A 27,829-nucleotide genomic window follows, 5' to 3' on the forward strand; every position below is an offset into this window, starting at 1 on the left:
GTGCTGCCACCCATAGGGAATCAGCAAAGTCTCATAAGTACAGAGAACAGAATCATCATTTTCGTATTGTCCAAATTCCTTTGGAGAAACTTAGTGGCTGGGGCAAAAGACCCACTAGCTTTTTGAAAAATCTGGGTTCTATACTAATCGAAACAACAAGAGACCCATGAGTCGTTGGCTTCTTTTCCCAGGCTTAAGTGGCAACTGTCTTGGAGCTTTCACTGTTTCTGATACAGATGAAATAAGCTTATATAAAGTGTTGAGTAAGTGCTCTGTAGCATTTCAATCTAATGTTGAATAGATGGAGATAAGACTTCAAAGGAAGGCCGGAACTAGGCCGAACAGTACAGCTGCAGAACCAGCCGTTCTCTCTCTTTGGCACTCCGGAAAAAATGCAACTGTTTTGCCTACCCAGAAATGATTGAACCCCAGCAACCCACCTAACGTATCGTGAGCGATGTTTAGAAAACGTCAGTATTATATAGCATTCGCTTGTAATTAACATGTGGTATTTTATCCTGATTGGTCTATTTCGTAAAGAAACCAAAAAAGCGATGTTCAAGGTGTGAGGACAAGTTGACGCTCCAGTGTGTATGATTGTGTATTACGGAGCCTGTGAGAGGGTAAGAGTTGTATACTCACAATATTCGTCACGTGTTGTCGTCACGCTTGATGTCCACTTATACTCTTGAAGGAAAGCTTAATAACCAAATGGTCGTCCTTTTCCACTAGGGAATCTCCCATACAACTGAGAGCATAAATTCCAATTACATTTATCTAGTAATAATTCAGCGAGAATTAAGTGTATCCACATTACCACTTACTAAATTGTTGTTTGATAAATTTCACTTAGAGGATGCTTAATTAATGCCTGTCAGTCATGTCTGCCTTTGTCCTACTTTCTGTACTCTCTGCAGGTAGCCGTGTGTGTGTTGTTGTTAGACAAGCATCTAGTTGTGCTTGCGGGGGGGTTGAGCTTCGGCTCTTTGGTCTCACCTCTCAACTGTCAATCTACTGGTGTACAGGCTCAAGAGCTTCTTGACCTCTATCGTATCTACAATAAAATTCTAGATGGAGTCAGCAGTGTGTGTGTGTGTGTGTGTGTGTGTGTGTGTGTGTGCGTCTCACCATACTGAAACGTTAGACGTAAGTTACGTTTTTCTGGACTTATATTCGTACTGCTAAAAGCAATGTTAATGAATATTTTGTTTTGACATAATGTTAAGGCCTTGCGACAAACAACTTTCCTTCTTAAATTAATTATATGCTTATAATTGGTATTAAAGAATAGAATGTCTGTTATCGATTTGTTTATTTGTAATTAAATAAGTAACGTTAAAATAATCGTAGAGTAAACATCACCCCTGACAAAAATATTCAGCTGACACGAGACTCAGCTGACACGTGACTCAACTGACACGAGCCTCAGCTGACATTATAGTCGTGAGGTTAGAAAGACCAAAGAAAATGGCAGCAACAGAGATCTGAGATGTTTCAAGGAAGAAACCGACTATGGTGAAGGTCGTGATGTGAACATTTGTGGTCAGTGATGCAAGTAACAGGACAATGATGTTCATGGGGCGCCGTAGGTCCTGCTTGGAGCCACAGGAGCGGCTCCGAAGCCTCCACTGCCTGAGCTTCCAAAGCCTCCAGAAGGTGCTCCTCCGAAGCCTCCAGAAGGTGCTCCTCCGAAGCCTCCAGAAGGTGCTCCTCCGAAGCCTCCAGAAGATGCTCCTCCAAAGCCTCCAGAAGATGCTCCTCCAAAGCCTCTAGAAGGTGCTCCTCCGAAGCCTCCAGAAGATGCTCCTCCGAAGCCTCCAGAAGATGCTCCTCCAAAGCCTCCAGAAGGTGCTCCTCCAAAGCCTCCAGAAGGTGCTCCTGAGAACTGAGACGAGGAGCCCGACGCAGCTGCGTACGATCCTCGACCACCTCCAGCTGCTGCGGCGGCGTCTTCCTGACGAGCCTTCTCGATCTGGGCGATGGCGTGGGCGGGAAGAGGATGAATCAGGTCAGACTCCACGCGGTAACCGCCTTCATCCGCTACGAACTTGAAGTTAGCTGGAGTTCCATCGGGGAAGGTAAATCTGCAATGGAGATATTCCAATTGGTATCCCTTGTAAATGAAGCTCCATAGGTAAATGTTTCGTGCAATGAAGTTACAAAAATGTTTAAATATTAGAGAAACATGCAAAAGTTTAGCATAGTTTACTCACGACCATTCTCCTTGAGATGCCACGGCGCCAGTCGGACCCTGAGGGGCGCCCTGCTCCTGACGACTGATGCCGTCACCAGTCTCGAAGTTGAAGTTGTAGTTTCCGAACGCATCAGGTCCCTGACGCTCGTCCCTCAGGATGGGCACAACAGGTCCTGATGGTCTGTAACTTCCGCTAACAGAACTTCCACTTGCAGCTCCCCCGAAACCACCACCGGCTTGGCCCCCGAAGCCACCACCGGCTGGACCCCCGAAACCACCACCGGCTGGACCCCCAAAGCCTCCACCACTTGAGCTTCCAAATCCTCCAGGGCCCCCGAAACCTCCTGCACCCACCCCTCCACGTCCAGCCCCAGAGCCTCCGAAGCCTGCTCCCCCAGGACCACCGAAGCCTCCACCTGCAGATCCTCCGCTTCCTCTGCTCGGCACCCCGTAAGAAGTAGACGGGAGTCTGTCGGCCGCTGCGACAGCCGTCAACGCAAACAAAACTGTCTTCTGTAGGAAATACATAATTTTATACATTAACTTTCAAAGCCTAATCATAATAATGATTTATTTGTCAGTTTTAGACAACAATATTTTAATTTTAACCCTTGTAATGAACTTGAAAGATCTTTTCAAACAACATTTAATGGTATTTTAAATATTATGTGAATCAATAAATGACAATATCAAATGCATATTATAAAAATTTATGTCTAGTATTAATGTTAGGTATTATTGGGTAATTAAGACCACCACAATGACCCATTGGCCAACCAGCAAGAATAGTTTACATCGTGAAACAAGTTCAGAACTGTAGTAAACTCTCAGTGAACATAGGCTACACCAGGAGGATACACCAGGGGCTTACCAGGATCATGTTGGTATAGTGGAGAGCTCCAGGTGAGTGGTGGTGTTTGAGCCGCCAGTCGAGGCTTATATACCCGGCCGGACCATCATCGCCAGGGTCGTGACTACGGAAAACAGACCAGGTTAAGACGTTGCGTAAGTGCCCAGTCCGGATGCTGACCAAAGACATTGCCCTCAGTTTATAATACAATTGTTCTTAATATTGTTATTTTTTAATGCATTATTTAGTAATCCCAGATAGTACATGTGTATGTAGGTGTGAGCTTCTGTGCATTTATACCTTATACCTTGTACGCATAATTGCATTAGTGCATGTATGGATGCGTTTAAGTGCAACCTTCGTATAAAGTACGGTTATCGGAAAGTGTTATTATAAAAGGAGAAACAGAACATATGTTAATTAACTAAATAGAAACGAACAGCTTTATTTCCTGGAAAAAAATATATACATGGAAGAAGCAAACCTAGGTTTCTCCCTGATCCCTTCTTAATGTGGAATATCCTTTTCTAACCCATATAATGAAACCTGAAGACAGCACACTCCTAGGTGTTTTTCTTGGGCCGAAGGCCATCGACGAGGTCCTTGGTAAGATCGCTCATCTGATGAGCAAGAAAGAGAGGATTAAAGATATTGGTGCTCACGAAGCCTTTGACCTCATCCCCAGGAGCCTGGCCCTCCCGAGGGTTAACTTACTTTTTGAGATATTCTTCATTTTACAATAGCCCGAAGTTAAGTGGATACGACAGCTTACTGAAATTACTGTTAGAAAAAGCCCTTAACCTTTCAGTGGTCTACAGTAGAAACAAATATTCCTTCTCCTCAGAGTTGGGGGGCCTCGGTGTTCTCACAGCAACACAAATCGCTGTACCAGGTTTCCAATCCTCCGCAGCTGCATCTGGTTAGTGAAGGAAATCCTACCGGATTACCTAGGCGCATTGGCAGGGGTACACGATCCCAGATTTATACATTGTGGTATTTAATGGGTCTATCTTGTACCCCCAGCACTTCAACCACCACAATCCGAAGCCTCCATGCAACACAGCTGAGATGGCCCCATTGTATACTGAGTAACAGCAGTGTGCCAGGACGCTGCAACAGCACCACACAACATTGCTCGCCTAACTTCAGTAGCAGCTCCACATGTGGGTGACTTCCTATTAGTAACTCCAAGGTCAGCAACTGGCATGCATCCATACTGCAGGCTCTCCACCTTGCTGCCTCAATCCAGACCGAATATAAGTGTATTTGTGGCAAAGGCTGACAGGCTGAGCCAGCATGGCCTGCTCTCCCAAGGCACAGGGGGATAACATTCGAGGCACAATGACGTTAATGACATTAGGAGGAGTCTTACATAGTTGAATGTCCAGCAGTGAGAGATCCTTTACTTAATTCTTCGTAGCTTTGCCAATCCTTCTTGTCCTCCTCGTGGGATCACAGTGCTCCGGTGAAATAATTGCAATTGGGTGGGGCTATGCTTGCATATCAACCTTGGCTAGCACCTACAGTGACTTCAGTGTTGCAAATCCAGGTGGTGCTGCCACCCATAGGTAATCAGCAAAGTCTCATAAGTACAGAGAACAGAATCATCATTTTCGTGTTGTCCAAATTGCTTTGGAGAAACTTAGTGGCTGGGGCAAAAGACCCACTAGCTTTTTGAAGAATCTGGGTTCTATACTAATCGAAACAACAAGAGACCCATGAGTCGTTGGCTTCCTTTCCCAGGCTTAAGTGGCAACTGTCTTGGAGCTTTCACTCTTTCTGATACAGATGAAATAAGCTTATGTAAAGTGTTGAGTAAGGGCTCTGTAGCATTTAAATCTAATGTTGCATAGATGGAGATAAGACTTCAAGGGAAGGCCGGAAGTTGGCCGAACAGTACAGCTGCAGAACCAGCCGTTCTCTCTCTTTGGCACTCCGAAAAAAATGCAACTGTTTTGCCTACCCAAAACGATTGAACCCCTGCAACCCACCTAACGTATCGTGAGCGATGTTTAGAAAACGTCAGTATTATACAGCATTTGCTTGTAATTAACATGTCGTATTTTTTCCTGATTGGTCCATTTCGTAAAGAAGCCAAAAAAGCGATGTTCAAGATGTTAGGACAAGTTGACGCTTCAGTGTGTATGATTGTGTATTACGGAGCCTGTGAGAGGGTAAGAGTTGTATACTCACAATATTCGTCACGTGTTGTCGTCACGCTTGATGTCCACTTATACTCTTGAAGGAAAGCTTAATTTAATAACCAAATGGTCGTCTTTTTCCACTAGGGAATCTTCCATGCAACTGAGAGCATAAATTCCTATACGTTTATCTAGTAATAATTCAGCGAGAATTAAGTGTATCCACATTACCACTTACTAAATTGTTGTTTGATAAATTTCACTTAGTGGATGCTTAATGCCTGTCAGTCATGTCTGCCTTTGTCCTACTTTCTGTACTCTCTGCAGGTAGCCGTGTGTGTGTTGTTGTTATGCAAGCACCTAGTTGTGCTTGCGGGGGGGGGGGGTGAGCTTCGGCTCTTTGGTCTCACCTGTCAACTGTCAATCTACTGTTGTACAGGCTCAAGAGCTTCTTGAGCTCAATCGTATCTACAATTAAAATTGTGTATGGAGTCAGCAGTGTGTGTGTGTGTGTGTGTGTGTGTGTGCGTCTCACCATACTGAAACGTTAGACGCAAGTTACGTTTTTCTGGACTTATATTCGTACTGCTAAAAGCAATGTTAATGAATATTTTGTTTTGACATAATGTTAAGGCCTTGCGACAAACAACTTTCCTTTTTAAATTAATTATATGCTTATAATTGGTATTAAGGAATAGAATGTCTGTTATCGATTTGTTTATTTGTAATTAAATAAGTAACATTAGAATAAGCGTAAAGTTAACATCACCTCTGACAAAAATATTCAGCTGTCATGAGACTCAGCTGACATGGGACTCAGCTGGCACGTGATTCAACTGCCACGTGACACAGCTTACACGAGCTTCAGCTGATATTATAGTCGTGAGGTTAGAAAGACCAAAGAAGATGGCAGCAACAGAGATCTGAGATGTTTCAAGGAAGAAACCGACTATGGTGAAGGTTGTGATGTGAACATTTGTGGTCAGTGATGCAAGTAACAGGACAATGATGTTCATGGGGCGCCGTAGGTCCTGCTTGGAGCCACAGGAGCGGCTCCGAAGCCTCCGCTGCCTGAGCTTCCAAAGCCTCCAGAAGGTGCTCCTCCAAAGCCTCCAGAAGGTGCTCCTCCGAAGCCTCCAGAAGGTGCTCCTCCGAAGCCTCCAGAAGATGCTCCTCCAAAGCCTCCAGAAGGTGCTCCTCCGAAGCCTCCAGAAGGTGCTCCTCCGAAGCCTCCAGAAGATGCTCCTCCAAAGCCTCTAGAAGGTGCTCCTCCAAAGCCTCCTGAAGGTGCTCCTGAGAACTGAGACGAGGAGCCCGACGCAGCTGCGTACGATCCTCGACCACCTCCAGCAGCCGCGGCGGCGTCTTCCTGACGAGCCTTTTCGATCTGGGCGATGGCGTGGGCGGGGAGAGGATGAATAAGGTCAGACTCCACGCGGTAACCGCCTTCATCCGCTACGAACTTGAAGTTAGCTGGAGTTCCGTCAGGGAAGGTAAATCTGCAACGCCAGATATTGCAATTAGCATCGTTTGTAAATCAAGCTCCTTACGTAAATGTTTCATGCAATGAAGTTACAAAAATGTTTATATGTCAAAGAAACACACAAGAGTTTAGCATAGATTACTCACGACCATCCTCCCTGAGATGCCACGGCGCCAGTTGGGCCCTGAGGGGCGCCCTGCTCCTGACGACTGATACCGTCACCAGTCTCGAAGTTGAAGTTGTAGTTGCCGTACGCATCAGGTCCCTGACGCTCGTCCCTCAGGATGGGCACAACAGGTCCTGATGGTCTGTAACTTCCGCTAACAGAACTTCCACTTGCAGCTCCCCCGAAGCCACCACCGGCTTGGCTTCCGAAGCCAGCACCGGCTGGGCCCCCGAAGCCACCACCGGCTGGGCCCCCGAAGCCTCCACTACTTGAGCTTCCAAATCCTCCAGGGCCCCCGAAACCTCCTGCACCCACCCCTCCACGTCCAGCCCCAGAGCCTCCGAAGCTTGCTCCCCCAGGACCTCCGAAGCCTCCACCTGCAGATCCTCCGCTTCCTCTGCTCGGCACCCCGTAAGAAGTAGACGGGAGTCTGTCGGCCGCTGCGACAGCCGTCAACGCAAACAAAACTGTCTTCTGTAGGAAATACATAAATTTACACATTAACTTTCAAAGCCTAATCATAATTTTGATTTATTTGTCAGTTTTAAACAACATTATTTAAATTTTGACCCTTGTAATGAACTTGAAAGACCTTTTCAAACAACATTTAATTGTTTTTTTTTAATATATTATACGAATCAATAAATGACAATATAAAATGCATATTATGAAAATTTATGTGTAGTATTAATGTTAGGTATTAATGGGTAATTAAGACCACCACAAAGACCCAATGGCCAACCAGCAAGAGTAGTTTACATCGTGAAATAAGTACAGAGCTGAAGTAAACTCTCAGTGAACATAGGCTACACCAGGAGCTTACCAGGATCATGTTGGTGTAGCGGAGAGCTCCAGGTGAGTGGTGGTGTTTGAGCCGCCAGTCGAGGCTTATATACCCGGCCGTACCATCACCGCCAGGGTCGTGACTACGGAAAACGGACCAGGTTAAGACGTTGCGTAAGTACCCAGTCCAGATGCTGACCAAAGACATTGCCATCAGTTTATAACACTATAATTGTTCTTAGTATTTGTTGTGGTATAAAATTAGTATTTAGTTATTCCAGTTAGTATGTGTATAGGGAAGTTTGAGCGTCTGTGCATTTATAAATTGTATGGAAGGTGCATGTGTGGATGGATGTGAGTACAACCTACTGAAATATCGCCAAGTTTTACTCAAAAAGGTGCATCAGATCGCATGTTTATTAACTCACAAGAAACAAACAGGTTTATTTCCTGAAAAAAAAATATATTAGCAAGGAGCGAATTTGTTTCCTGAGATTTGTGAATAATTATAGTGTATTATAAGATAGTATTAAAGGTAATATTCTATAAGAAAAAAGTTAGTATTAAAATTTTAATTTTCAAACCTAATTTGATGGATGTAGCCGGCGAGATGTACCCAAAATCATTTTTTGGGGGGAGGGGGAGGGTTAGATTATGAACCTGGAACTCTGTTCCGTTTTTAATTCTGGCAACATCAATCATCCTATTTCCGTCAAGTCCCCCAGGCTGTTCCCTGTCTGCAAATTTGGGTCAGGGTAGCCCTGAACGTCTGGCCTCCAACATTTGGAGAAACGGACAGATAAACAAACAGATATTCTAGTCTTACATTCATATTTTCATCCTATTCTTATATTATTCGTACACCCAACCTATTCTTACCATATTTTAACATTCACCCTATTCTTACCTGTTTCTTACTCTTTCCTTATATTTGCCCACGTCTTCCTTCTATTTACGGGCTATTCATGGCCGTGCCACCTCCTGGGTGGTTTAATATTCATCAATCAATCCTTTCTGTCACACGACTTAATAATGGTCCAGGCCGGACCGAAACGTAGTCGCTTCCCCATTTTCTAATGTGTGGTTTGGTCTTTAAACATATTCTCTTATGGTATACTAGGAGGGTTACCCGGCGGTGTCCGGGATAGTATGTCTTTCACTCCCACCCCCTCTTCCTTTTTATCCCCCCCTCCCCTCTAAGTCCTCGGCCCTCCCCCCCCCCCCTTCATTTCCCCCTCTCATGTCCACCATTTTCCTCTTCTTTTCACCCTCTCCTCGAGCAGATAGACATTTCCATTTATATATAATGCGCAAGTAATTTTTTTTTTTATTAACATATTAGGTACATCTGCATTAGTGCAGCTACCCTAGACTATATGAAGTGGAGTACAGTGTGTCAAAAATGCTAACTAGGTGACGCTAAAAAATCCCCATCACACAGGATGGTTAGTCATACAGAGGCATGTGATAAGCGGTCTGCACTGGCAGACTCCAGATGCATTTTGAGGATATCATCAACACAAGATTGAATAAGGTAGCAGTGGTAATACAAGTCCCCATCTCGCAGGATGGTTAGTCATACAGAGCCACGTGTTTAATAGCCTGCACTGGCAAATTTTGGGTATACTGTGAGGATATCTTCAAGAATACGAGAGTGAATAAAGTAATTGCAAAGCTCCAGGTACCTCATGCCAACTGGTCTGAAAGGTCTAATAACTGGGCATTCCTCCCACCGCTTACTTGCGCATACGGCATGATCTCCCGCATGCGCAAGTAAGCGGTGGGAGGAATTTAAACACTCTACGGATAACACGTGCCTGATTTCATCACAATTTAAGCTCTAACTTCATGAAAATCGCTCGGGGGGTGTTGAGTTAAAGATTATATTTCTAGCGGCATTTAACTTAGGCCTCCTACGACGAGCATATATATATATCCGTCCGGTATCCCAGACTATTCCTCCCTACAAATTTGGGAGACTGCCCCCCCCCCCCAGTGTTTGGCCTTCAACTTTGGACTTTCCTCCACTTTGGAGGAAAGTGGCATATGACGTTTGGAGTAGTGTAAGGGTGAAGGTACTTTAGTTCCTCAACTGGGGAATAATGAAAAACCGATGAAGTAATATACACTGACATTATGTACGATGACATTATGTACGACATTATATGCAGTAAATTATGTACAATGCCTCAGAAGATTATTTAATAATTAGTCTCATGTTGTAGTGCTGTACATTTGTACAGTTGAGGGATCAGCTGTACAAATGTAACCGCGTTTCACAATTAATATTTTCATATCAACAACTGAGCAAGTATTGTGTATTACATTACACTTCGTTACTGATTCTATATTGTTTGAGAAAGGCTTAATCCTTCATATGTTTGGCTCGAACCGAATTGCTGTTCTCTTTATAAGTTACGAGCTGTGTGTGTGTGAATGATTATGGTAGAGCAAGATGCAAACTTTACATGCCAGTCAAAGTTTTAATCCAGTTTCAAGTATCTTGGGTGATGTAGAGAAAGGTTCTCAGAATTGAGAACTTGACTTACCATATAAGAAGCAACTGCCACTTATAAGTCTCATCAGTCCTGGTAGACCTGTTGTTTTCTTACATATATATATATATATATATATATATATATATATATATATATATATATATATATATATATATATATATATATATATATATATATATATATATATATATATATATGCAGAATAACCACATATGAAAAATAGAAACTGCTTTTAAAAAATAGCAGTTTCTATTTTTCATATGTGGTTATTCTGCATACTTGGATCAGTGTTTTTGTGATCATTGTTGCATATATATATATATATATATAATACTAGCATGGATGCCAGGCATTGCTCGGTTGACAAAACAGAGGTTACATCTACACTGCACTGTAACCATCTTCACTACATATATTTATGTATTAACTTGCCAAGCACCCATATTTTTGTGTGTTTATATCGATTAAGCAGAATGCTGTAGCAAGTTTCCTCTTGATTCCTGGTACTCTCAACACTTGATTATCGTGTAGAAAATTACATACTTAGTGTATCTTAAAGAGGATTGAGTCTGGTATTTATCGAGGCTGGAACTCGGGATCAAAAGTGGGGGGGGGGGATGGAGACCCACCCCAACCCACCTATGTGGGGTCTACACTCATAAGTCGCCATGCAAAGTGTGTTAAGACTAGCCAGCTAGCTGGCGTCTGGCCTCCAAATGTCTGGTCTCCAGGCATCTGGCCTCCAAGCTGGAACAGACAGACAACCTCTTGTTCATATATGAATTTTACACAGCTATTCCGTTTTTCCCATTAAGGCAGAAATGCGTTTTTAATTATTTAGAGCAATAATTACCAAAAACGACTTGCTTTTGCTTTTTCATGCTATCTTAACAGGAATATATATTTACTATTTGTTCACATAAAACAAGGAAAATCGGGTTTTCATCGAAATATTTTATTTTGATAAAATATATATATATATATATATATATATATCAATTAAATAAGCGTAGAGTTCAACTCATCTGAGAACAACACTCTGGATATCAGCTGACATGAGACACTGTTGACATGAAAGACGTAAGACTAGAGAGAGAGACCCAGCAAGATATCACCAAGAGGTCTCAAGGGCGGAAAAGTTTTCTGGCAGAGATCATGAGATGGGTTAACTGTTACACGTGTGCGATTATAATCAAGGGGCGCCATAGGTCCTCCTGGGAGCCAAAGGAGCAGCTCCGAAGCCTCCAGCAGGTGCGCCTCCGAAGCCTCCAGCAGGTGCGCCTCCGAAGCCTCCAGCAGGTGTGCCTCCGAAGCCTCCAGCAGGTGCGCCTCCGAAGCCTCCAGCAGGTGCGCCTCCGAAGCCTCCGGCAGGTGCGCCTCCGAAGCCTCCGGCAGGTGCGCCTCCGAAGCCTCCGGCAGGTGCGCCTCCGAAGCCTCCAGCAGGTGCGCCTCCGAAGCCTCTAGAAGGTGCTCCTCCAAAGCCTCCACCAGACACTCCAGAGAACTGAGGACGAGGAGCCCGATGCAGCTCCATACGATCCTCGACCACCTCCAGCAGCAGCGGCGGCGTCTTCCTGACGAGCCTTCTCGATCTGGGCGATGGCGTGGGCGGGGAGAGGCGGGGGCGTGGGCAGCAGGGGAGACTCCACGCGGTAACCGCCTTCATCCGCGACGAACTTGAAGTTAGCTGGAGTTCCATCGGGGAAGGTAAATCTGCAACGCCAAATATTACAATTCCCTTATAAATGAAAATTCGCATCTAAAAGTTTCATACAATAAAGATACAAAAATGTTCCAGTATTAGAGAAACACACAAGAGTTTAACATAGATTACTCACGACCATCCTCCCTGAGATGCCACGGCGCCAGTCGGGCCCTGAGGGGCGCCCTGCTCATGACGACTGATGCCGTCACCAGTCTCGAAGTTGAAGTTGTAGTTGCCGTACGCATCAGGTCCCTGACGCTCGTCCCTCAGGATGGGCACAACAGGTCCTGATGGTCTGTAACTTCCGCCAAAAGAGCTTCCACTTGCAGCTCCCCCGAAGCCACCACCGGCTGGGCCTCCAAAGCCACTACCGGCTGGGCCCCCGAAGGCTCCACCACTCGGTCCCCCGAAGCCTCCAGGTGATCCTCCAAAACCACCAACTGGTCCTCCTCCGAATCCTGATCTAGGGGAACCGAAGCCTCCTCCCACTCCAGGGGAACCGAAGCCTCCTCTCACTCCAGAAGCCCCAAAGCGTCCTCCACCCGCACCTGGGACACCTCCACTTCCTCTGCTGGGCGCCCCGTAAGAGGTAGACGGGAGCTTGTCAGCCCCCACAACAGCCGCCAAGGTGAATAATACCAACTTCTGCAGAAGATATAAAATTATACGTTTTTCCCCTCGAAACTTATAATTACTAACTTTGAAATATTTTTTGTCCTTAGATGTCGACTAATAATGTTCGTTTATTAAATAACATTGTTTTAAAGCGCGAAGTGTTACTTAGATTTATCGAAGGTGACGTACAAGCACTACTTATAAATCATATCTATCGTGTATATACGTTATGAGAATACAAAGCAGCGGCACAAAAAGTTGGATCTTACCAGGATCATGTTGACGCTACAGACAAGTCGGTGCGAGTGTGGTTTGAGCCGCGGGTCGACGCTTATATACCCGGCCAGACCCATCACCGCAAGGAAGGTGAAGGCCACGCAGACAACGGATCAGGTTATTACATTGTGTAATTACTTCGATGAGTCGCCTGGAAGAAAGTTTCAGCTATGCGTTCATACTCGAAGTATATTATTGTATATTTTTTTTTTATCAAATCCAGTAAATAAATAATGGTAATGTTTTCCCACAGACATAATATCATAGGTTAAAATTCCCACACTTATTTATTTGTGAATTTTATGTACAGATTTACAGTGGCTTAATCTTCAACAATAAATCGGTTAATTTTTTGACATTAGAAAATCGTACGAACTGAGATTGTGTAAGTATATGTGTACTCACCTAATTGTTCTTTCGGGGGTTGAGTTTCGGCTCTTTGGTCCCACTTCTCAACTGTCAGCCCGTAGTATGCAGTCCATAACAGCTACCTAACTCCCAGGCACCTATTTACGGCAAGGTGAACAGGACATCAGCTGAAAGAAACTTTGCCCATTTATTTCTGCCTCTGTCGGGGATTGAACTTGGGCTCTTTGGACTACGACCCTCGAGCGCTGTCTACTCGGTTACTAGGTCGTGTGTACTCACTTAGTTGTGCTTGCATGGGTTGAGCTTCGGCTCTTTGGTCCCGCCTCTCAACTGTCAATCAACTGGTGTACAGGTTCCTGAGCCTACTGGGGATCTATCATATCTACACTTGAAACTGTGTATGGAGTCAGCTTCCACCACATCACTGGCTCATGCATTCCATTTATTAACAACTTTGATACTAAAAGAATCTTTCTAATGTGTCTATGACTCATTTGGGCACTCAGTTTCCACCTGTTTCTTCTAGTGCGTGTACCCCTTGTGTTAAATAGTCTGTCTTTATCTACCCTATCAAATCCTTTGAGAGTCTTGTATGTGGTGATCATGTCCCCCCCTAACTCTTCTTTCTTCCAGCGACACATATATATATATATATATATATATATATATATATATATATATATATATATATATATATATATATATATATATATATATATATATATATGTCGTACCTAGTAGCCAGAACGCACTTCTCGGCCTACTATGCAAGGCCCGATTTGCCTAATAAGCCAAGTTTTCCTGAATTAATATATTTTCTCTATTTTTTTTCTTATGAAATGATAAAGCTACCCATTTCATTATGTATGAGGTAAAAAAATTTTTATTGGAGTTAAAATTAACGTAGATATATGACCGAACCTATCCAACCCTACCTAACCTAACCTAACCTATCTTTATAGGTTAGGTTAGGTTAGGTAGCCGAAAAAGTTAGGTTAGGTTAGGTTAGGTAGGTTAAGTAGTCGAAAAACAATTAATTCATGAAAACTTTGCTTATTAGGCAAATCGGGACTTGCATAGTAAGCTGGCTACTAGGTACGACATATATATATATATATATATATATATATATATATATATATATATATATATATATATATATATATATATATATATATATATATATAGTTATATATATAGTTATATATATTTTTTTCTTATATATAACTACTTTCACATAATCTTGTATCCTTAGAGCTGAGGTGTTAATTAGCTCAACATAGAAATAATAACTTTAAAAAAAAGACAAAGGCCTCTGTGGTAAATGTGCAAAATATATTGATTTATGTGGCAATACATATATAGGCTCAGTGTGATTACAAGGGTTCAAAAAATGCGTGTCTGGATTAACATTCATGTTCCAATATACGGAAATGATTTTATCCAATAATAACCAATTTTTTAATAATTTTATCATATATGGGTTAACGAGATGTTTTGTTCAATATTTGTAAATTAAGATGAAAAGCTGATTTATTTCAACACAATATCAGGAATATAATGTCAAGAAACATCTAGCAGATAATTTCTTTATGATGTTTTAGGAATTTGACTTAATAAGGGTCCATGATTTAATAAGGATCCAGGACATGATTAGAACCCAGGACTTGATAAGGGTCTAGGGTTTGATAAGGGTTCAGAACGAGCCGAAATGTTGTCACCTTCCTTGCATATATATACTCACTTAGTTGTAGGTGTATATGTGGGACCTGCTGCATGGGTAACAGCTTCTCCTCCATATCGACCAACCCCATGGCTTTGCGCCCTGGAGAGGACACTCCAGCCTCGACAACCAGAGCGCAACTCCATAGTCTCCCGAGACTGCTGGATGCCTCCTATATGTGGTGTATATGTAGGCCGAGTTATGTGCTTCAGCCTCGTTATTGTCACTCTTCTCTACAGCTTCATCAAGTCTGAAGGACACAAGAGAACAGCTGATTGTTAAGGAAGACTTTAAGTGAGGTGAAGGTTGGGTTAAGTCATAATTCAGCGAGTATTATACGCATTACGTTACACTATATTATAGTTATCAAACTTGTATTAATGGTGAAAGGCTTAATCCGTTCCATATTAAGTCTTAACCCAATTTATATTCCCTTTATGAGCTGCTAGAGCTGTCTCTCTCCCTATTAGACCAAGATGAAAATTTACATGCAAAAAAGTACTTTTTTATTCAGTTACAAGTAACTGGGAGTGACTTAGAAAAAAAGTTAATTAGAATACCGACCATACAAGAAGCAGCTGCCATTTACAAGTCAGTCTGGGTGAAGCTGTCGTCACGCTTTCTTGTAAATGATGTTTATGTTGACCAGACCACACACTAGAAAGTGAAGGGACGACGACGTTTTGGTCCGTCCTGGACCATTCCTCAGGTCGATTATGGCTTAATCACACAATCGACTTGAGATTGGTCCAGGACGGATCGAAACGTCGTCGTCCCTTCACTTTCTAGTGTGTGGTTTGATCAACATATTTCAGCCACGTTATTGTGACTCCACGTCTGCATGAAGTTTATATAATATTTTTTTTTTAACTTGAGACTTATATTCCACTTTATGTAATGTTTACTACAATGTTTAATGAACCTCTGATTTAACAGGAATCATTATTGCAAAAGACTTACTTCTGCTTTAGATATTATCCAGTAGTAAAGTTTCCTGTGTTCAACAGGAATCTGTGTTATTGTCACTTCACGAAAAAAAAATTACAGAAAAAACTTTTTCATCAAATTGTTTTATTTTTATAATATATATGTATATGTGTATCAATAGAATAAGCGTACAATTTAGCTCATTTCAGACAGACTTTGATCATCAGCTTACATGAGACACCGTTTATGTGACAGACTTGAGACACAGGGACCCAGCAAGATTTTTCAAGATAGAAAAATTGTTTCTTGCGAAAATCATGACATAAGTCTCGAGCTACAAAGCGTGAGATTATGTTCAAGGGGCGCCGTAGGTCCTCCTGGGAGCCAGTGGAGCAGCTCCGAAGCGTCCAGCTCCTGCTCCACCAAATCCTCTAGCATGTGTGGTTCCGAAGCTTCCAGCTCCTGCCCCTCCAAAACTTCTAATTGATGCGCCTCCGAAGCCTCCAGAAGGTGCTCCTCCAAAACCTCCAGAAGGTGCTCCTCCAAAGCCTCCAGAAGGTGCTCCTCCAAAACCTCCAGAAGGTGCTCCTCCAAAGCCTCCACCAGACACTCCAGAGAACTGGGACGAGGAGCCCGATGCAGCTCCATACGATCCTCGACCACCTCCAGCAGCAGCGGCGGCGTCTTCCTGACGAGCCTTCTCGATCTGGGCGATGGCGTGGGCGGGGAGAGGCGGGGGCGTGGGCAGCAGGGGAGACTCCACGCGGTAACCGCCTTCATCCGCGACGAACTTGAAGTTAGCTGGAGTTCCATCGGGGAAGGTAAATCTGCAACGCCAAATATTACAATTAGCTTCCCTTATAAATGAAAATCCACATCTAAAAATTTCATACAATGAAGATACAAAAATGTTTCAGTATTAGAGAAACACACAAGAGTTTAACATAGATTACTCACGACCATCCTCCCTGAGATGCCACGGCGCCAGTCGGGCCCTGAGGGGCGCCCTGCTCCTGACGACTGATGCCGTCACCAGTCTCGAAGTTGAAGTTGTAGTTGCCGTACGCATCAGGTCCCTGACGCTTCGTCCCTCAGGATGGGCACAACAGGTACCTGATGGTCTGTAACTTCCGGCAAAAGAGCTTCCACTTGCAGCTCCCCCGAAGCCACCACCGACTGGGCCCCCGAAGGCTCCACTACTCGGTCTTTGGAAGCCTCCAGGTGATCCTCCAAAACCACCAACTGGTCTTCCTCCGAATCCTGCTCCAGATGTGCCGAAGCCTCCGCCTACTCCAGAGGAACCGAAGCCTCCTCTCACTCCAGGGGAACCGAAGCCTCCTCTCACTCCAGAAGCCCCGAAAGCGTCCTCCACCCGCACCTGGGAAACCTCCACTTCCTCTGCTGGGCGCCCCGTAAGAGGTAGACGGGAGCTTGTCAGCCCCCACAACAGCCGCCAAAGTGAATAATACCAACTTCTGCAGAAGATATAAAATTATACGTTTTTCCCCTCGAAACTTATAATTACTAACTTTGAAATATTTTTTGGCCTTAGATGTCGGCTAATAATGTTCGTTTATTAAATAACATTGTTTTAAAGCGCGAAGTGTTACTTAGATTTATCGAAGGTGACGTACAAGCACTACTTATAAATCATATCTATCGTGTGTATACGTTATGAGAATACAAAGCAGCGGCACAAAAAGTTGGATCTTACCAGGATCATGTTGACGCTACAGACAAGTCGGTGCGAGTGTGGTTTGAGCCGCGGGTCGACGCTTATATACCCGGCCAGACCCATCACCGCAAGGAAGGTGAAGGCCACGCAGACAACGGATCAGGTTATTACATTGTGTAATTACTTCGATGAGTCGCCTGGATGACAGTTTTTGCATGGCGATCGAACTTGAAGTCTATTGCTGCATAATTTCTAGCATTTCCAATAAATGTTACTGCAAAATAAACAATTTAATTCAGATATCGGTTTATTTTCTGACATCAGTTAGAAAACCTATTGGTGTTGATATACCTTGAGGTGCTTCCGGGGCTTAGCGTCCCCGCGGCCCGGTCGTCGACCTGGGCTCCGTGTCTATAGTGTCTGTATATTTATATGTGTGTGTAGGGCAATGTTTATTTGCGCATACGTGTATGTATTTACTATTTTTGTCTGTAGAATCGAAGTATTAACCTTTGGTCCTCGACTTTCTAGCCGATCTATTTTTTCCTCCATTCAACCTACTACATATATTTCTCTAAAACACACACACACACACACACACACACACACACACACACACACACACACACACACACACACACACACATACACACACATACACACACACACACACACACACACACACACACACACACACACACACACACACACACACACACACACACACACATACACACACATACACACACACACACACACACACACACACACACACACACACACACACATACACACACACACACACACACACACACACACACACACACACACACACACACACATACACACACACACACACACACACACACACACACACACACACACACACACATACACACACACACACACACACACACACACACACACACACACACACACACACATACCAGCGTCGGCAGAGACAAATGGTCTGATCTTCTTTCACCCTGATGCCCCTGTTACCTAGCAGTAAATAGGTACCTGGGAGTCAGACAGCTGTTACGGGCTGCTTCCTGCGGGTATGTGTGTGTGTGAGTGTAAACAATTTTTTAGTTACTTAGTAGTTAGTCACAGTTGAGAGGCGGGCCGAAAGAGCAGAGCTCAACCCCCGCAAGCACAACTATGTGAATACACACACACACACATTGCCTTGAAGCAGCCCGTAGCAGCTGTCTAACTCCCAGTTACCTATTCACTGCTAGGTGAATATGGGCATCAGGGTGAAAGAAACTCTGCCCTGACCGGGAATCGAGTCTTAAGGGTCCCTTAAGACTTCGACCCCCGAGCGCTGTCCACTCAGGCGCGAGGCCCCTGAGTGGACATGGGCCTCAAAGTCCCTGTCAACAGGGGCTGGTATGTATTCACCTAATTAGGCATGCGGGGGTTGAGCTCTGGCTCTTTGGTCCCGCCTCTCAACTGTCAATCAACTGGTGTACAGATTCCTGAGCCTACTGGGCTCAGTCATATCTTCATTTGAAACTGTGTATGGAGTCAGCCTCCACCACATCACTTGCTAGTGCATTCCATTTGTTAACTACTCTGACACTGAAAAAGTTCTTTCTAACGTCCCTGTGGCTCATTTGGTTACTCACTTTCCACCTGTGTCCCCTTGTTCGCGTACCACCCGTGTTAAAAATTTACCTTTATCTGCCCTATCAATTCCCCTGAGAATTGTTTAGGTAGTAATCATGTCTTCGCGAGCTCTCCGGTCTTCCAATAACGTAAGGTGCATTTCCCGCAGCCTTTCCTCATAACTCATGTCTCTTAGTTCTGGGACTAGCCTAGCGGCATACCTTTAAACTTTATTAACTTCATCTTGTGCTTGATAAGGTACGGGCTCCATGCCGTGGCCGCATACCCCAGGATTGGTCTTACATATGTGATATACAAGGTTCTGAAGGATTCCTTACACAGGTTCCTGAAGGTAGTCCTGATGTTAGTCAGCCTCGCATACGCCGCCGACGTTATTCTTTTGATGTGGGCTTCAGGAAACAGGTTTGGTGTGATATCAACTCCTAGATCTTTCTGGTATGTGTGTGTATGTGTTCTGCTTCCTAAGTGCAGTTACAGGATGAGATCTACACTAGTGGTGTCCCCGTCTTCAGAGGACTCTTTGTTTTATAACACTTTGAAACTACTGCTGGTTTTGGCCTACCACCACTTTCTCACTTGACCTTGTTCCGACCGTCTACCACTCTGCAAAACAGAACTGTCTAATGTTTCTTTGTTTCCTTAGGACCATCAAGTGAAAGAAACTCTGCCCATTTGTTTCTGCCTCGTTCAGTCAACAATTGGTTCCTGAATCTGAAGCTGAATTCGTAACTATTTGCGTTATTACAGTTTTGTCCCAAGAGAAGGAGGTTGTAGGCGTAAGAAATTATTTTAAAATATATTAATTAATAATATTTACCTTCATTACTTTTTTTAATAATAATAATATTTATATTTTCCCCTCTTCCGCCTCCCCTCGGTATTAGACATTGAGAGGTATCCCTATCTCGGTGTATATATACACAGGGGGTATACTTTAGTCCTGGACTATGTTCAAGACTAAAGTATACTTGTGGGTTGGTCAGTAAGTTATTGGGGTGGGCTTAATAAGCCTCCAGAGGTTGTTAGGCCTTAATAACCCTCCTGAGGTTGACAGACCTTAATAACCCTCCAGAGGTTGACAGACGTTAATAACTCTCCAGAGGTTGACAGACCTTAATAACTCTCCAGAGGTTGACAGACCTTAATAACTCTCCAGAGGTTGACAGACCTTAATAACCCTCCAGAGGTTGACAGGCCTAAAGTATAGGACTGGTTGGCCAACAAGAAAGTTCCAAGACCTTAATAGAAAAATTTATGATCTTATACATTCATCGCGCAGTTGATAAGCCTTAATCCCAACCCCCCAAACTCAACCAATAATTAGTTGTATGTTACTCAACAAACAGCTTGCCTCTACTCATTGATTGTCTCGACTAAACACATTAAGAGAACAGCAACACCTTCACTCAGAGGAAGCTGTGAGTGTGTCTGAAATGTACAGGGAAGCTGTGTCTCTCAAGTGTATAGTGGAAGATGTGAGTGTCTCTCAAGTGTACAGTGTCATGTCAGAGTCAATACATCCATCACTCGGAGACTAAAGTGAACTTGTACAAAAAAAAAAAATCATTTGTGTTAAAATTTAAAATTTTATAGTTTTTACGCAAATACAAAGAAAATGCATAGGTTAAAAATATATGCAACAGATTTTATCCAACGATAATTATATTTCACAATTTTATCAAACTTGAATTAACATTTTTATGGACAATATATGTAAATCGAGATTGAATGTTAATGTAATGGAAGACACTGATGCCTCTTACAAGTTACCTCAGTACAGGTGGAAATTCCATGTTTTCTTATATATATTTCTTATAGTTAAGACAGAACCTGATAATCATATTGTTTGTCCTGCAATATTAAGAATGTTCAATGCATCACTAATAAGTTTTCTAAAACCAATAATTAATACTGTAGCCTTAATCTTATTTTAGTTTTTCATTAGGACATAAAGAGTCTTCTTTCTCAAGTTTGTTATTAGTATTTTATTTGTAAAACTAAGAAAACACTTTTTCGTTGAAATTTTGTATTATATATATATATATATATATATATATATATATATATATATATATATATATATATATATATATATAATGTATGTTTATATCGGTAGAATAAGTGTAAAGTTCAGCTCATTTCAGACAGAAACCACTAACTATCAACTGACATGAGACACAGTTGACATGACATACTTGAGGCTAGAGCGGCCCAGCAAGATATCAATCAGCAAGTGATCTCGAGGAAGAAAAAAGATTTCTTGGAGAGAACATGAGATGAGATACATGCATCCAGCGCTAGAGTAGAGACGATGTTCAAGGGGCACTATAGGTCCTTTTGAGAGCTGGAGGCGCGGCACCCAAGTCTCCATCGGCTGATACTGCTAAACCTCCAATGGTTAAGTCTCCAAAGCCTCCAGTCGGCTCTCCGAGCCCTCCAGTATGACTGGCAGTGGGCTCTTTGACGCCTCCACTGTAACCTACAGTGGTCACATTCAAGGCCTCCTGTGTAACCTACAGTGGACCCTCCAAGGCCTCCAGTGGACCTTCTAAGACCTCCAGTATAAGCTACAGTGGACCCTTCAAGGCCTCCAGTATAACCTACAGTGGACCCTTCAAGACCTCCAGTATAACCTATAGTGGACTCTCCGAAGCCTCGAGTATGACCTACAGTGGACCCTCCAAGGCGTCCAGTATGGCCTACAGTGGACCTTCTAAGATCTCCAGTATAACCTACAGTGGACACTTCTAGACCTCCAGTATGACCTAAAGTTTGTCCTCCAAAGCCTCTAGTATGACCTACGGTGGACCCTCCTTGGCCTCCAGCATGACCCACAGTGGACCCTCCAAAATCTCGAGTAGGACCTACAGTGGACCCTCCGAAGCCACTAGTATGACCTATAGTGGAACTTCCGAACTCTCGAGTATGACCTACAGTGGGCTCTTTGAAGCCTTGAGTACGACTTAAAGTGGACCCTCCGAACTCTCGAGTATGACTTACAGTGGGCTCTCTGAAGCCTTGAGTATGACTTAAAGTGGACCCTCCGAAGCCTCTAGTATGACCTACAATGGGCTCTCCGAGGCCTCGAGTATGACTTAAAGTGGACCCTCCGAAGCCTTGAGTATGACTTAAAGTGGACCCTCCTAAGCCACCAATATGACCTACAGTGGACCCTCCGAACTCTCGAGTATGACCTACAGTAGGCTCTCTGAAGCCTTGAGTATGACTTAAAGTGGACCCTCCGAAGCCTTGAGTATGACCTACAGTGGACCCTCCGAAGCCTCTAGTATGACCTACAATGGGCTCTCCGAAGCCTCGAGTATGACTTAAAGTGGACCCTCCGAAGCCTCCAATATGACCTACAGTGGACCCTTCGAACTCTCGAGTATGACCTCCAATGGGCTCTCTGAAGCCTCCAGTATGACCAACAGTGGACCCTCTGAAGCCTTGAGTATGACCTAAAGTGGACCCACCAAAGCCTCCAACTGGTGAACGTCCATAGTCCCCATCTCTGAAGCCAGCGAAGCCTCCAGTAGATACGCCTCTGAAGTCCCCAGTTGATGCGCCTCTGAAGCTTGCTACAGGTGCTCCTCCAAAGCCTCCATAAGGTGCTCCACCAAAGCCTCCAGAAGGTGCTCCTCCAAAGCCTCCAGAAGGTGCTCCTGAGAACTGAGACGAGGAGCTCGACGCAACTGCATACGATCCTCGACCACCTCCAGCAGCAGCGGCGGCGTCTTCCTGACGAGCCTTCTCGATCTGGGCGATGGCGTGGGCGGGGAGAGGCGGGGGCGTGGGCAGCAGGTCAGACTCCACGCGGTAACCGCCTTCATCCGCGACGAACTTGAAGTTAGCTGGAGTTCCATCAGGGAAATTAAATCTGCAACGCCAAATATTGCAATTAGCATCCTTTATCAATGAAGTTCCATATCTAAATGCCTCATAAAATGAAGTTGCAGTATTGTTTTAAGTATTAAAGAAACACGCAAGAGATTAGCATAGATTACTCACGACCATCCTCCCTGGGATGCCACGGCGCCAGCTGGGCCCTGAGGGGCGCCCTGCTCCTGACGACTGATGCCGTCACCAGTCTCGAAGTTGAAGTTGTAGTTGCCGTACGCATCAGGTCCCTGACGCTCGTCCCTCAGGATGGGCACAACAGGTACCTGATGGTCTGTAACTTCCGCCAAAAGAGCTTCCACTTGCAGCTCCCCCGAAGCCACCACCAGGCTGGGCCCCCGAAGGCTCCACCACTCGGTATTCCGAAGCCTCCAGGTGATCCTCTAAAACCACCAGTTGATCCTCCAAATCCTGCTCCAGATGTGCCGAAGCCTGCTCCCACTCCAGGGAAACCGAAGCCTCCTCCCACTCCAGGGGAGCCGAAGCCTCCTCCCAATCCAAGGGAACTGAAGCCTCCGCCCACTCCAGGGGAACCGAAGCCTCCTCCCACTCCAAGGGAACTGAAGCCTCCGCCCACTCCAGGGTAACCGACGCCTCCTGTCACTCCAGAAGCCCCAAAGCGTCCTCCACCCGCTCCCAGGAAACCTCCACTTCCTCTGCTGGGCGCCCCGTAAGAGGTAGACGGGAGCTTGTCAGCCCCCACAACAGCCGCCAAGGTGAACAATACCAACTTCTGCAGAAGACATAAAATTATACACATATTATATACATCCACTGAAAACCCATGTCACTAACCTTTAGCTGATTTCGGACCTTAGTACTCAACTAAGGGTTTTCGTTGATAAAATACTAGTTCTTTTAAGCACGGAATGGTGTTTATATTGATTATCAAAACACTATATTTCTTTCACGTGTACAACAACGGCACTAAAGCTGGATCTTACCAGGATCATGTTGACGCTATAGACAAGTCGGTGCGATTACCACTTTTCAACCCCCTTGTCGACACTTATATACGTGCCTAGGGCCACAACCGCCAGCAAGGTGAAGGCCACGCTGAAACCCGATCAGGATATTGGTCTGTGTCATCATTTCGATGAATCTCCTGGTCTGCTTACTTTGATGAATCGGAATGTCTGCATACTGGCTCTCGGACCTGAATTATATAAGGCCATATTAATAATCAACAAATCCAATGAACGTAACTTAAATGTAGAATTGAGATACCGGGGTTTTCCCAACGTATAATCTCAGCTATAATGAGGATAAAAGGATACGCTTTTGGCAGGATATGTATTCAGGGGTTCCTGTAGCGGGCTGACAGTAATTGTTGAAGTATGGTTGCCAGTTGCCTCAGAGCACAATGTTAAAACGCCTGTTTTGGTTACTAGGATACCGTTGCTGGGGACCAGGAAGATATGTTTGGACCGTGGTTATCCTCGCTACTAGGGAGACTACTATATATATGTGTGTGTTTTATCCATTCAGTTACTAGCCAGATCTAATGGTGTTTAACGAAGCTAGCAGACTTGCGTGTCATGTAACGCGTTCTCTGCGTATTTGTGACGGACCTGTGGGAGCGTATGTCTGTTATGTGTGTGTGTGTGTATGCTGCATTTGTTCGTGTGTTTTAATGACCAAGTTTCTCATCTCAAGAACGACCTGCTTTATCTGCCTTAACAATCAACAGAAAACATAGTTCGGCTTACACACACACACACACACACACACACACACACACACACACACACACACACACACAGTTTACAGTTGAGAGGCAGGACCAAAGAGCCAAAGCTCAACCCTCGCAAGCACAAATAGGTGAGTACAAATAGGTGAGTATATACACACACACACACACACACACACACACACACACACACACACACACACACACACACAGTTTACAGTTGAGAGGCAGGACCAAAGAGCCAAAGCTCAACCCTCGCAAGCACAAATAGGTGAGTACAAATAGGTGAGTATATACACACACACACACACACACACACACACACACACACAACACACACACACACACACACACAACACACACACACACACACACACAACACACACACACACACACACACACAACACACACACACACACACACACACACACACACACACACACACACACACACACACACACACACAACACACACACACACACACACACACACACACACACACAACACACACACACCACTGCTCCTTACGAATAATTCCCAACAGGACATTAATATATGAAAACAGGGCTTTTATAATTCTCTACACTAATCCCCCTAGAGAACAATCTCAACAAGTTGGTTGAGATTGTTTAATATGTTGTGCTTCGTCAATGTCTAGTAATTTATTGTTGTATCTGTTAATTATGGGGATCTTTTGCCTCGTAGAAGAGAATAAAAGGCATTCGAAGGAGACCTAACAGATTCTTCCTGCACATTTGTTCAGTATTTACTTGTTCCACGCTTATTTATGTGTGAAATTGATTTCATTGTGTTACAGAATACAATAGTGGTACATACATGGCAATCACTATTAAAAACCTCATCCAGGTTTGAAGAGTTTGGGTGAGGGTGCACGATACAGGAGGTATTTTCCAGGTAATTTCCCACCTGGATCACGGCGCTGGGACAGGAAACTAGCTGATGCTGCTGGAGATTTCCTCTCCCACGTCCTTCAGGAACTTAAGTGCATGTTTACTCCAGGCGACAAGGGTCTCAGAGCCTATTGGCACGAACCTGTAATTTTGTAACAGGTTCCTGGCTTTAATGGTTTTCTGGGCCTCCATGCAGGTAACCGCCCTGCCTCTCTCAGCTGTACTGTAAGGTAGATAGGTATCAGCCAATGTAGGCGCACACGTGTAGTCCCACACGACCTGTTTACCTTCCCTCCATGGCTGCAGGGTGACTCCATCTGGGCGTTTTTGGCTGTTGTCAGGTCTGCACAACTGAGGTTCCCTTTATGCTGGACACCCTGCTGTAGCCAAACTTTTCTTGATGATGTCATTGACTCCTTCATGTCCGGCAGTCATATCTTTCATGTCTTCATGTCTTTCCCTCTTACGGCAGATGAGACCGTGTCTGCTGTATTGGTCTGCCGACTGTCCTGCCGCAGACATGCACGTATGGGTGTTTGTATGTATGGCCCCGATGTATTACAAGTTGTGAAGGCGTTGCCGTTGTTGTGGAGCGGTAACTATAGTATTAAAAGTTACAGAGGGATCGAACCCAGCGTCTTCCGACGACGAGTCAATTACGCACCCTATCCGCCAGCCCCTCCGCGTCAACATTAGCCAAATGCCTCTTAGTTAAGCCACCTACCCCAATCATCATTGATCCTGTTTACGAATGAATTACACTGACTTGATACACATCCCACTCCCTCGGGCTCTGCTCGTCCAAGCTGCAGTTCATCCCACCAACCCACCAGTGGGATACAGTTACTACCTTTAATCATAAAATATTCAATTAATTCGCCACGAGAGTTAATTTAAGCTAAATTAACCAACTAATACGCAATTCATAAGTGCGTAGTGATGGAGCGATGCCACAGCCCTCTGGTGAGGCGGCGTCAGCTTGACTTTGCGTCAGTCAACAGTTAGGAAGCTAAAGTTGTTTCCTATCACGTGTTATAAATGATATAATTATAACAAACTGACAAACACGTCAAGGAACTAAAGGAAATTAACATTGTTAATTCCAGTTTATAAACAGAGCCTTAAACTCTCAGTGATTATATAATACATCAGAGTTGTCGGGAGTTGGAGGTGGAAGAGGAAGGCTCTTGTGGCGTCCACCTCCCCTGCTGCTGGGCACCTGAATGGCGACCCACCTTGTCGAGGTGAAGTCTGGGGTATGTATAGTATGAGTATGGATAGTATTCATAGGGGGTATGGATAGTATGTCATAGGGGTATGGATAGTATGTCATAGGGGTATGGATAGTATGTCATAGGGGTATGGATAGTATGTCATAGGGGTATGGATAGTATGTCATAGGGGTATGGATAGTATGTCATAGGGGTATGGATAGTATGTCATAGGGGTATGGATAGTATGTCATAGGGGTATGGATAGTATGTCATAGGGGTATGGATAGTATGTCATAGGGGTATGGATAGTATGTCATAGGGGTATGGATAGTATGTCATAGGGGTATGGATAGTATGTCATAGGGGTATGGATAGTATGTCATAGGGGTATGGATAGTATGTCATAGGGGTATGGATAGTATGTCATAGGGGTATGGATAGTATGTCATAGGGGTATGGATAGTATGTCATAGGGGTATGGATAGTATGTCATAGGGGTATGGATAGTATGTCATAGGGGTATGGATAGTATGTCATAGGATAGTATTCATAGGGGTATGGATAGTATGAGGCTGTCTTGCACTGTTACTGCGCCTGGAGAGGGTTCCTGCTCCCCTGCTGCTGCTGCTACTTTTGCTGTTGCTGCTGCTGGTACTGCTGCTGCTTCTGTTGCTGCTGCTGCTGCTGCTGCTTCTGCTGCTGGTACTGCTGGTACTGCTGCTACTGCTGCTGCTCTAATCACCACGACCCAAGACATCTGGCTGTGTCCGCCTCGCCCTTCAGCAACAGCCAAGGCTCACCCGTTCCATACTTATTACTCTCTGTTGCCGCTTGCTGTTTTAGATTCAGCTACTCGGAACGAACTGTCCACGTAGCACGGGCTATAGTGAGCCCGTGATGGAGTTCGGTTATTCGCGATAACCTTGTTACTGTGATATTTGAGTTAAAGTTTTTAAATGGAGGATCTATTACTCTATGTTGATGGGGCCCATAGTGTTTGAGTATAGGGGGGAGGGAAGACAAGGGTGGCAGAGTGTGGTTATAATGGAAACTACTCCA

General features: G+C 44.3%; 4 protein-coding genes and 1 pseudogene across 4 annotated transcripts; all 5 read right to left on the reverse strand.

Moving 5' to 3' along the window:
- Nucleotides 1–1,297: 1,297 nt before the first annotated feature.
- LOC123746304 (pupal cuticle protein 36) lies at nt 1,298–3,163 on the reverse strand. Its single transcript, XM_045727691.2, has 3 exons — nt 3,066–3,163; nt 2,214–2,707; nt 1,298–2,084 (listed from the first exon to the last, which is right to left on the reverse strand). Exons 1-3 carry the CDS (start codon nt 3,072–3,074, stop codon nt 1,574–1,576), a joined length of 1,014 nt encoding a protein of 337 aa, XP_045583647.2. The 5' UTR covers nt 3,075–3,163; the 3' UTR covers nt 1,298–1,573.
- Nucleotides 3,164–5,889: 2,726 nt separating this feature from the next.
- On the reverse strand, nt 5,890–7,734 carry LOC123746299 (pupal cuticle protein 36-like). Its single transcript, XM_045727687.2, has 3 exons — nt 7,658–7,734; nt 6,815–7,308; nt 5,890–6,684 (listed from the first exon to the last, which is right to left on the reverse strand). Exons 1-3 carry the CDS (start codon nt 7,664–7,666, stop codon nt 6,198–6,200), a joined length of 990 nt encoding a protein of 329 aa, XP_045583643.2. The 5' UTR covers nt 7,667–7,734; the 3' UTR covers nt 5,890–6,197.
- A 3,396-nt stretch (nt 7,735–11,130) lies between these two features.
- Nucleotides 11,131–12,778, reverse strand: LOC123746300 (pupal cuticle protein 20-like). The gene is made up of 3 exons (XM_045727688.2): nt 12,726–12,778; nt 11,975–12,486; nt 11,131–11,849 (listed from the first exon to the last, which is right to left on the reverse strand). Exons 1-3 carry the CDS (start codon nt 12,732–12,734, stop codon nt 11,597–11,599), a joined length of 774 nt encoding a protein of 257 aa, XP_045583644.2. The 5' UTR covers nt 12,735–12,778; the 3' UTR covers nt 11,131–11,596.
- A 3,096-nt stretch (nt 12,779–15,874) lies between these two features.
- On the reverse strand, nt 15,875–17,549 carry LOC123746301 (pupal cuticle protein 36-like; annotated as a pseudogene).
- Nucleotides 17,550–21,162: 3,613 nt separating this feature from the next.
- On the reverse strand, nt 21,163–26,078 carry LOC123746306 (uncharacterized PE-PGRS family protein PE_PGRS46-like). Its single transcript, XM_069315109.1, is given in 5 exon segments — nt 21,163–22,935; nt 23,067–23,218; nt 23,220–23,552; nt 23,973–24,111; nt 25,933–26,078. Coding segments are annotated over 5 exon segments (2,322 nt in total). The 3' UTR covers nt 21,163–21,383.
- Between the last annotated feature and the right edge of the window lie 1,751 nt (nt 26,079–27,829).

The sequence above is a fragment of the Procambarus clarkii genome, chromosome 80 (assembly GCF_040958095.1).
Source record: "Procambarus clarkii isolate CNS0578487 chromosome 80, FALCON_Pclarkii_2.0, whole genome shotgun sequence".
In the NCBI taxonomy this organism is placed as follows: domain Eukaryota; kingdom Metazoa; phylum Arthropoda; class Malacostraca; order Decapoda; family Cambaridae; genus Procambarus; species Procambarus clarkii.